The 11,418-nt window shown below is 35.6% G+C and overlaps 1 protein-coding gene across 2 annotated transcripts; it reads right to left on the reverse strand.

Moving 5' to 3' along the window:
* Window positions 1–498: 498 nt before the first annotated feature.
* Window positions 499–10,968, reverse strand: LOC140323245 (aldo-keto reductase family 1 member C15-like). Of its 2 annotated transcripts, none has more exons than XM_072400150.1 (10): window positions 10,819–10,968; window positions 10,125–10,249; window positions 8,180–8,347; window positions 7,249–7,365; window positions 4,481–4,558; window positions 3,859–3,981; window positions 2,959–3,071; window positions 2,088–2,253; window positions 1,649–1,731; window positions 499–986 (listed from the first exon to the last, which is right to left on the reverse strand). In XM_072400150.1, the coding sequence occupies exons 2-10, from the start codon at window positions 10,203–10,205 to the stop codon at window positions 944–946; spliced, it is 972 nt and encodes a 323-aa protein (XP_072256251.1). In that variant the 5' UTR covers window positions 10,206–10,249; window positions 10,819–10,968; the 3' UTR covers window positions 499–943. The 2 variants fall into 2 exon arrangements, with proteins under 2 accessions (XP_072256251.1, XP_072256252.1); XM_072400151.1 differs by having other exon boundaries at window positions 10,125–10,261; window positions 10,819–10,955.
* Between the last annotated feature and the right edge of the window lie 450 nt (window positions 10,969–11,418).

An 11,418-nucleotide genomic window follows, 5' to 3' on the forward strand; every position in this document is an offset into this window, starting at 1 on the left:
TGGGTGCACATATGCATGGGCATCAATGATTTCTTTAGAGAATTCCTTCCAAAGTATGTTCTCATCGCTGCTTATATTCTCCACCAAAGGAGCATGTTATTAGGAAAGAACACAGTTGTCTCTTTATTAAACAACTTTAATGTTTTATTCATTTTATAAGATTTTAATTAATAGGTTTAGGTCAGATTTCAGCTATGTGCAATGGAAAATAAAGAGCATTCTAGCTGTCTTGCTCTGATAGAAATCCTCTAGTTATAACATAATTTTGGGTAATATGGAACAAGTATCAAGATCAGATTCTTCACTCAACTTGCCCTGCTTAATTGTTGTAGATATATAATGTTTAAATGCTAACATATGTGCATTGGCCAGTATTAGTAGAGATGCTCAAATATTTTGGATCAATGGTAAATAGTTTCTATTAAAAGAACTATTTAACATTCTAAACTTTACATGCTTGTTTGTGATCACTATCATTAGTAATACCAAGATTCAGTGTTGTTAATTTTGTTCATCTTTATTGGTATTTTGTCTCTTGTATTATGCAGAACAGAGATGAGTTATATATACCAGTGTGTGCTTCATATGGTTACACAAAAGCATGCAGAGTGATTTAAGTATATCTATAGACACAAGACTTACTTAGTTTTAGATAGAGAAGAAATGAAACTGAACTCAATAGTAAAAAAAACTGTCCCCAGTACAAGGAATGAAGGAAAATCCATCTAACCACAACCAAAACTAAATATAAAATGTTCTTTTAAGAAAACTAGATGAATACAATAATCTCTTTCAGTTGTTGATTCTGTCAGGCGTAGAATTCTCTTATTTCCCCCCAGGCAGTGAGCAGTTTATCTAACAGAGCTCTGAAAAGCAGAAAAATATAACAGAGGTCCTTACATATGGGTATAGATACATTTTAAACATTCATCCAGGATTGATACTAATATTCGTCATAAAAAGGGTATTGTGGATGGTCCTCCCACCTGCAAAAACAAAAACACAATCATTTTCATTAAAAAGGTTTTTGTTTTTACTATTTGAATTAGAGACAAATGTATGTAGCCCCTACCAGTTAAATTCAATGAAAGAGTTTTGGTATATCTGTTTGATAAGGGCAAAAATTACCTATTGCTCCTGCTGCAAATCCTATAAACTGAATTACAATGTTCCTAGCTCTCTATTTCCTTTTGTACGGGATTACTTTAACGAACTTCAAGTAATACCCTTGGTCTATGAGCAGGTTATATTTATATATTTATATTTCACAAACACATTTTAGAAAACCTATAACAATTTGTCTAAGTGAAGTTTACTTTGTATGGTGTCCCCATGGCTCAAACTGTCAAGACTCACATGAAGTATTTTAAAAAAATTTTTATGTTTTCTTTTTGATGTATTGTTGGTATAATATGCCAACTTTGCCATCTCTTATTCACTGGACTCACTTTTCGGGAGGCTACAGTCTTATGTCCATGCATCAGAGAAACAATTAAAGGAAAACCAATTGGTTTCCCAATAATTTGCCTGGCTTGTTAGTTGAAGCCTTTAAGACTTAATATTACCACTAGGTTTATGAACCCTAAAATATCAAGGTTGACTGTTTAACCAAAAACTAACACAATAAAATCAATGATGTGATACTCACATAGACATCTTATCATAACGCAAGTTTTTATTCAGGGCCTCAAGAGATCTCATGTCCTTTTTCTCCAGATTAAAATTAAATACCTACAGAAGAAACAAAATTGTAATACAAATGTGCTGATTTGTACACTGTCAGCTATTTGCACACTTTCTTACCAAAGAAGTGAGTATGTGTGTGACTGGTGATTGTGAACTGCATTCATTAAAAGGAGTATTTGACTATAATTTACTGTATTTATGGCACAATGATCAAAGCACATTAAAAAGTCACCGCCATAAAAAATCTGATCAACTTTTTCTAATTTACCAAATTGCCAAATTATACATTTTTAGAACCAAGCTGTTATCAGTTTATTTCAATTTACCAATGTGCCCCATAGTTCCTTAATGGTAATGTAAGCTAGCTGTAGCGTTTGTGCCAGGCAGAGTGCAGTCAGTACCTGTAGGTTCTCCTCAATCCTATGTTTGGTGAAGCTTTTTGCAAGAGGCACAATCCCTCTCTGCAGAAGGAACCGCAGTGCTACCTGGGCAGGTGTCTTTCCAAGCTTCTTTGCTATATGATTCAGGACTGGATCCTCAAGAAGAACAGGGCAATCCCCACCAATCCTGCATGGAAGCAAACAGACAAAGTTTATTCTAGATAACTAAACAAGTTCAACACTGAACAGGACATTGAACAGTGATATAATTAATTTGTTACACCAATGGGACACATAGCACTGTCATTCTTGTTCAACTTGTTCAAAAGAAATATGTGCCAAACATGCAGTAAGAATGCCAGTTTCTTTTTTTGTGGGGAAAAGAGCAAATAAACCTAAATCTATTTGGATTAAATAGGTCTACCAGTATATTGGAGTGCGGTTTGTGTTGTGTTATACTATGGCCTACAAAGCATGATACGATGACTGATTATGGAATAATGGTCATGTGACCAGTCCACTAGCTAAGTGTATTAAGAATATTATTAAAATCTATGCTGAAAAATGATGTAAACTGTCATTGCTGAATAAGAAAAAGAATAATAAGAATAACACATGAGCTGTAAATACAATATGGGTCAGTGATTCAGAAGGCATTAAAGGCGGAGGATCAGAACACCAAGCAAGAAAGCTGTGTTTTGTAGAACCAGGTCAGCAATGGAAGGTTAATAGTAAAGGTCCTGTTGAAGTATGACAAAATTTTAGTGACATGGAGACTACCTTAGTTTAAGAAGTTGTCTCTTTCGATTCAAACTGTGTATGTAAATACAGCAGGGCAACAAATCATGTTTAAAAGGGTTCTTCTGTTTTCTAAAAAAAAAATTGTATTCACCCCCATGTCCCATCTCGGCTGGAGCCCAAGGTACTGTACCCCACCAGCAAAATGTCATGTGACTTGCAGAATTTCAGCATTTTTTCTTGGTTCAGGTACAAATGGCACTCTACCTGCATAGACAAGATACTTATTAAATAAGATTTTATTTATAGTCAGGAATATCAAGCCTGGTCACATTGCATCACATCTATGAGCTGCAAACTCTACAATTTCAATTTATTCATACCATTTACTAATATTTTACAATATTCTGGCAAGCAGAATTGAGATGGTGTTGCTAAAATAACTCCATTCAGAATTTATATTTTAGGTATATGTGGGATTAATCAGCCCTGGCTTCTTACATGTCTTTTATACATCAAAACAAGAACCACAACATGCTAAATTCATAGCTCTGCTCCTATCCACCTGAAAGTTTTGGGTGTTCCCTTCAAGCTAGGAGTATATATTAGCCCTTCTTTTTATATTTTCCATAATAGAAAATAGATTAAACAAACAATGACAGAATCCCTCATAATAGGCACAACAGGTGTGTAGACCTGGAGACTCAGGGAAGGGATGGTGGGAGCGTCTCATAATGGGCACAACAGGTGCTCAGCAAAAGAATAGTGGGAGCCTCTCACAATGGGCTCAGTAGGTGTGCAGACCTACAAACATAGGATAGGGATCTACAGGGGACCTACAGAGTCCCAAAGCAACAGAAGATACAATCAGTGAGCATTCACCAAACACTGAAATACTGGTATCAAACCAATTCAGATAAAATGAAAAGCTTATGCAATGAATATTTAAAACAAGGTACTAAATAGAATGTTTATGATACTATGAATTGCCATCCAGTAAAGGTTTATAACTACATTAATAATAATTTTTTATACAACCTTAAGAATGCATTACCTGATTGCACACAGGTTTGTATTTCAGTCTTGGCTTTTTTAGGATCAGCTCCAGCTGCCGACGATTAAAGTTTGACACCCCAATAGATTTGACCCGACCAGCAACCTTACACTGCTCCATGGCCTGCAATATATGTAGGAAGGAAATGTATATGTATATAATATATGTATGAGGGAAGTAAAAGATCTGACTGCAGAAATCCCATTCCCCTACAGTTTTCTTCCTAAATTAAACCACATATGTTCAGAGGTAGACAGAAGATGGAAACAAAATAATGAAAACTTTATAAAAAAAAAAAAGAGGTTATTTATGTATTTTTTTCCCCTCTAATGTAGGTACAGGTTTAGACAAAGTTCAGAGAGTTCATAAAGTTGTGCCTTTCCCATGCTGAATACCTGTGCCTGAGAATGAGACACTACATGTACTGTATCACCAGCCACCATCCATAGGCATTGAAGTGGGGTGGTAGCAAGCTCTGGAGTGCCGCCCATTATCAAATAATGAAACAGTGGTTTATTAAGAACCAGTACAGCAGTTGGGGCTTCTGCATGGCTGACAAGGTGCCAGCTAGGTCCCAGTAACTACTGTTCCCACCACTGAAGTTTTAACATATCATTCTCACCTCCCAGGTATCCTGGATGTTTGTGTTGCCATAAAGGTATTTTCCATTCTCATCCACTGGCAACAAGTCCTCACCTGGCTTGGACAAAAAAAGAAGAAAAGGATTAAAGAAGAAAAAAAGCATGTTCAATAACATATCAGTCTGTATAAAGAAACAAACTAGATGCCCTCATCTTTTGAACATTAGCAGATGGGCTTTATTTAAAATGGTTCCAAATGTTGTTGCCCCAAAATATTTCCCAAGAATTCCCTGTACTAAAAGAGGTATTTTACTCACTTCTACAGGGGGTCTATATTTTCCTTCTGCTGAAATGCGACAGCAAGGTCAGCATTCAACACTATAGGAGAATTTATTACCTCCATCCCCAAATTTTTGCTATGAATCCCTTCTCCTAATTCTATTGGGGTAAACAACTTGTAAGAGGGTAGGGGCATCTGATCATCCTGGAAGTGTCAAGTTGGGACAGAGGCTGCAACACTGCAACAGAGCAAAAATAGACATTGCCTGCCAGAGAGGTGAGGGTAAAAGCTCTATTTTAAAAAGGAACTGCTTTGAGAATCATACAGTGTCAGTAGTGAGCAGTGCTGAAAACAATGATACAAAGTAAATCTTTGCAGTAGGTGTTAAAGAAAGATAGGGTTAGAAGAAAAAGAAGTCTTTTTAGAGGCACATTTGCCCTAACAATTAACAATGTGCTAAAATTTATACAGAGAAGTATTTATTGCATAATCAATTATAAAAAAAACACAATTTAAAGGAATGTATTGGGTATTAAGGGTCCCAGAAGTCAATAGAGCTTAGCAGAGGTGTTAGTCTCTTTACCGACGCGTTTCGCCCACAGAGGGCTTCATCGGGGGATTTAGAAACTAAGATACAGGGAATATACAACCTCTGAGATTTTTGGAAAAATTGATTGAAGTGAGTAACTAGGTTGATCAAAGTTATAGACAGGCTGCGTCAAAAATTATGTCAATTTTTAAGATGTGGAAGTATAAATAATCATCTTAGTTGTGATGAATATACTTAGAGGTATATTAGGAGGTTTGGGAATGTCCGAGATACAGTGGGTCTACTAATTGGTTATGGTATGGAGTAGAAAAATAATTAATTAACCAGGAACTAACATTCTAGGTGTTGAATAGTTAGTGGTGGTGCACGTCAGCTCCAAAATACTGCTTCTTTGTGGTACAAGTGCCTATTGTTGTTATGTAATTTAGGATGCACTAAGTGTAAAATACTTGTAGGTAGATCCACATATTATATTCTTTTGAAATAATAGAGAATGTCAAAAGGCAGTCTGTCAGCAGTCACCCACACACAAAGCAGTAAGCAATTTGTCATTAAACATGTTAGGATGGGCAATGCAAGGTTGTATGTATTAGTGAAAGCAGATCTATGGATTTGAAAATATATGCAAAGCTTGACTTTTCTCGAAAAAGTTGAGCTTGTTCCCGAGCTTTCCCCAACCAGCATTGTTTCTTTTAATGTTTTGGTGGCCTCAGTGGTTTTTGGACTCTTAAGAGGTGAGAATGAACAGCACCAAGCTCAACTAAGAGAGGTGAAGATATCCATTTATTTTCAGCTGCCAGGGGTGGGCTGGAGACCAGCATTGCAGGTGCATAAAGCAGAAAAACATAAGTCACAAGTACTGATTTACAAAAAACAAGGAACTGCTTAAACTAAAAGTCCCAGCTACATATGCAGTGACATTGCAATCAATAAATATTATTATTATTTTCAAACAGTATTTATATAGCGACAACATATTGCACTGCGCTGTACATCAAATAGAGATATACTAATACATAATATATATATATAATATACAGTATAAATATACAATATATATATAAAATTCAATATATTAAAGCACCTAGTCTTTGTTTCCTAGTAAGCTCTGACAGCACTCGCTACTGAGACAGCTCAAAAGAAAAGGCAATACCTTTCTGGAAGTAATAATTTACCTTGATCAAGAGGAGATAGAGACGGACAGGCTTTTATAGGCGATGTGATGTTGGTGTTTAATAAGTGATCAAATACATGTGGCCCTGATTCTAACAGAGACCAACTAGTTTAAAACAAGTGATAGGATAATATATTATGTGTGAGTACAGAGTGACGATAAAATATATATATATTAGCATAAACCTTTTGTTGTACACTATTTTCCTATTTCTAATTTAAGGCAGGAGTAGTCTCAAAGTTCCCGATGCGTTTCGCCTTTTGGCTTCCTCAGGGGAACATTGAGATCAAAAATATAAGAATATACTGTACAATTTAATTATATGGGACAGCTAATTCATACTTACTGAGTTAGCTTCATACTTCAATTATCAGGCTAGGCACAATTAATATTTAACTATACCTAATTAGAATATCCTTCCTAAACAACGATATTAGGACTAATTCATTTACTTTCTTTCTGCATACCAGTCATTTGCAGCCCAAGCACCTTTCTTTCTTTCTTTCGGTTTCCCCGCCAATGCATTTTGAACCTCACTATAGGTTCTTCATCAGTAAAAAATTGTGCCCCCATACCACCTAACAGGACTGTATTTCCTTGAGACATCCAAAGGACAGCACAGTCAGAACTAAACTAAACAAGAAATTGTAGAATTTGCATATATGCCAAGTAAAAATGTATATTATTTAAAGACTGCTGGGGTTGTTCAAAAAGTTTTGTGCCAAGAGAACTATAAAACATTGTCAGCCATTACATCCAATTTGTTATAAAGTGCCTTACTGGGTACCACAGAAAATGTGCTTACCTGCAAATCTACAGGAACATGAATAAGGAACAGATCTAAGTAATCCAGTTGAAGGTCTTTTAGGGATCTCTCCAGACCTTGGCGAACCAAATCAGGACTATGGAACGTGCTCCAGAGCTGTTTAAGAAATAATAATTCAAATGTAAAGCTACATCCAAGACAGCTAGAGTGATCAGAAAAGGCCCAGCCATTACAAAAGATGTTTGATTTAGGAGTCACGCTTGTGATTAACCCTTTATATTTCTTAAGTCTAGAGGAGACAAAAGCAAAGGATCTAAGCAATGAAAGATACCAAAGAATGAAGAAATATTAAATCCACATTAATTTTGAATGATCTGTTGTAGCTGATCCGTCGTTAGATGGAGGATCTGTAACTCGCCGTCCCTCCTATGTTGACAACACTTATTGTACACTATGTAGGGGTAACAGGTAAGGACACCCTAGGTGTGTTTGGACTACTCCTTTATTCCATAACGTCATGCATAACAGATCCACACAAAGTGGATGTCTATATTCCATAGAGGAGAACAAGACAGGAAAATAGAAGTCTTTTCAGGGCGAGTGAACAGCACAGAAATACATGTCTGACATAATATTATAGATAATTCTCTTGCAATAACTGTTATTTATTGTATGCACAGCTCAATTTGACAACTGGGTGGCCACCAGACAGGCAAGAATATTATTAGGGACATGTTCCTTTCTGCAATAACCACCTGTTGGAATCCACAATGTTAAAAGTGGGATTTTAATATGTAGAGTTTTGATTGATGATGAAGTTCATGATCGCTGATCTGCAAATGTGTGTGAATGTTCATGTTTCATCTGAATGCGTTACGTTCTGCATTGTCCTGTCTTTAATGAATCTGCCTAGTGTCCCACATAACACACTTCTGCTTCATCATGGAGCGCCTCATAAAAAGGTACCAACCTTTCCAGTGTAGAACAAGTCTTCTCTCCTTATGGTTCCATCTGCAATCGTCTTCTGGATGGCCCTGCCAACTTCAGCCTCGTTGCCATACAGATATGCCCCATCAATATGGCGATACCCAGCTCTAATAGCTATCTCCGTAGCCTCCTCTGCCATTCTCTTGGGATACTGAAAAAAGTTGGCGTAGTTTATTTTTATATAATTACTTATGCTAATTCATACAAAAATGATATTTAGTGAATTCATTCAATATTATAGGAGGCCCATTTATAAACCAATACGTATTTTATATACTCAAGTGTATACTGAGATTTTGTGGATCTGAAAATGGATTGAGAAAAAGAATCTCAGCTTATATTCAGATGACAGCTAGTGACATGTCCTGGAATTGTATTTGTCTCTGGTGTGACAGACCACAGCTATCAAAGAAAAGCTCTTTGTAAATCTTTACATGAGCACACAGTGTCATCTACAGTGGTCAACGATATTAAACAAAAGATCATATAGAAGCAATATAACCAACTCAAAAGTACAAAAAAATGTAACATATGATAAGGAGAAAAAGGTTTTTCCCCCCATTCAAATAAATGTTTTAAAAATAACACACCATGTATGCATATATTTACATTATTGTATTGTCATTTCTGTTGATCACTGTTTTGAAAGTTAGCAGTGACATTCATATGTGTCCAAGGTTTATTAAGTAGCTGTGTGTGATAATTACAATACTAAACAGAGATACGCTGTCATTTTCAGATTGTAGTGGCATTTGTAGGTTGGAATGGCTTGTCTGTAAACAAATCTGCAGCCTGTATTTGATTGTTCTGATGGGCAGTAAGATCCCTATGATCTGTACATCATAGCGGTTATTTATTTTGTAGTCCAGAATACGAAGGGATATTTGAGCTAATACAAGAAGTGTGCTGAGGTCACAAGTAACCCCTGAATTTAACACTATCAAATATTTGTCCTGCACTTAATAAACAGATACAAAAACCATCTACGAAATATATTCTTACCAAACCAAAAAGTATGCAAATAACAGAAATTCAATGTTATAATTTGAATACACCTAAGATTTAAACTATTACAAAAGCAAAATGGCCATGAATTTTTTTACCTTAACAAACAAAATCAGCAACTCGCTGGTAAAGTTTACTGGGAAGTTTAACAAACTATTGATACATATATGATTTAAAGACCAATACAAAATACAACACCCATACCAAGTGGAATTTGTGAACAGATGAAAGTGTCATCTTTAAAGAAATATTTGTGATTGACTAAACATAGAAAATTTGTAAATGCAAGCAATGAGATGCTATAAGGCACAATTCTAAAGCCAGTTGACAGTTGTAAACTGTAACAAGGCTTTTTGACACCAAAAAGTTTTTTTCACTTGCTCCTTGGTTCCATAAGTCTACTTAACAGTCTGCTTCACTCTTCTCCAGTTTTGATGACAATACTATGTTCAGGGGTTTTGTGTACCCTTGACATATTAGCTTTTTTCACTTAAGCTTTAACATTGATTTATAAAAAAATGTACACATTTTTTATTTATTTATCTAATGCAACATGTTCCCACAAGCATATCCAGCGATCGTGAACACAATAGAATGTTCTGGAGATTTACAAATAACTTGCATACGTTGGGATCTCTGTATTTTGATACAACATTTACATAAGACACATTTGGAATTAGAAGGAAATTTTGATAGATTAAACTGAATCATATTTTTTAAAAAGGTGTTTTTTTGCCTTTCCTAGATCAGTTGTAAGCTTAAGGTTCTATGGTTGCAGGTTTTTATTTATTTATGTTTTGTTTTTAAATTGTTTAAAATCTAGCCTAAAACAGCCCTGACTTCTCATTAAATGCTGCTCTGCTTTCTGCATGGCCAAGTCACTGCATAATAAACCTTGAAAAGTCAAATATTGACACACTTACCGTTTCAGGGGCGTACGTCCCAAATCCAATCACTGGCATTTTGTTTTCATCATTCAAGTGGAAGTATGGTTTTACAGACATGTTGTTGTGTCAGCTATAAAACAGCTTCACTGTCCTTCCCGCATCTACAAAATGAACTGCAGATTGATACTGAGCAGGCTTTATCATACAAAGAAAAATGTGTTTTTAGAGATAACATGACAATGTACTGAGCTACCTGAACATCAGGTGGTTGTTACTACATGCTTCGACTTTAGTACTTTGATCCTTTGCCCGTTTTAAGTTCTCATCTGCAAGCTGATTACCATTAGCAAAGGAATGAGCATTTTACATTTGGAATTAATAAGGCACATTGTGAAAGTTACTTATGAATATCTTAAAAATGGCTTCTGAATTTACATGAATATGTTATAATTGACATATTAATGAATAAATTAAAGCTCATATATAATGAGATTTAAGGATTGGTTTTACATTTATTTTCATTTTCCAATTTTGACAACTTGCAGCTGATTCTTGTGAGGCTATAAATGATCATTTATCTTTATGGACAATAGAATATCATTTTTTTAAACATGGACATTCTTAATCAGATGCATGATTGAAAAATCTGTGTTGCTGTAATTTATATAGATCCTGTGAATTATGGAGACACTGAAATTCCAGGAATTTCCCTAGACTTTCTGGGACTTACAAACAGTGTGTTCCGAGTTCCTTTGTGTGCTCCAACACGTAGGGGTTCCAGCAGGAATCAAGTAAAACTTTTTGTAGGGTCTCCTGTTTACTTCTTTCCACTGCTGCTGTTCTTGCAATGATGGCCCCCAGATGTTTTTTTTCTTAGAGTTGGAAGGAACATCCTCCCTTCCAATGTATTTTCTTTTTTTCTGGCACAATTCCATGCTGTAGTCTTTATGGTGTTCCCATGGAAATTAGCTGAGGGGCTGTTCACAGGAAGCCAGAAAAAAAAAGTTAGCAATAATCTGATTGTTAACTTGGATGTGCTACAAAGCTGGATAGAAGGTGAACTTCGTAACATTCTCTCAATGCCACAGACATTAAAATGTGACTTAAGGCAAATAAACAATTACATTTTGTTTAATGCCAGTGCTAAGGGCCACATACAGACCAGGATTTTCTACTTCTTTGTAAACCACACCTTGCTAAATTTTTAGCTGATATTAATAAAATGATGTGCAGTTCCTTGCCCTCATGGACAGCAGTTAGATGGCCTTGACATATATGATGCATTCTCTGACTAGCATCAGCACCGCAGTTTATGAAAACATTTATGGAC

Source organism: Pyxicephalus adspersus, chromosome 2, assembly GCF_032062135.1.
Source record: "Pyxicephalus adspersus chromosome 2, UCB_Pads_2.0, whole genome shotgun sequence".
Taxonomy (NCBI): domain Eukaryota; kingdom Metazoa; phylum Chordata; class Amphibia; order Anura; family Pyxicephalidae; genus Pyxicephalus; species Pyxicephalus adspersus.

Bases quoted from the DNA above. Each gene is read 5' to 3' on its own strand.
- LOC140323245 (XM_072400150.1), bottom strand. From the start codon at position 10,205: ATGTCTGTAAAACCATACTTCCACTTGAATGATGAAAACAAAATGCCA. The intron at 7,366-8,179 runs GTTGGTACCTTT...TTTCTTAAACAG, and splicing joins ACTTGTTCTACACTGGAAAG to CTCTGGAGCACGTTCCATAG. The intron at 4,559-7,248 runs GTAAGCACATTT...TTTTTGTCCAAG, and splicing joins ATGTTCCTGTAGATTTGCAG to CCAGGTGAGGACTTGTTGCC.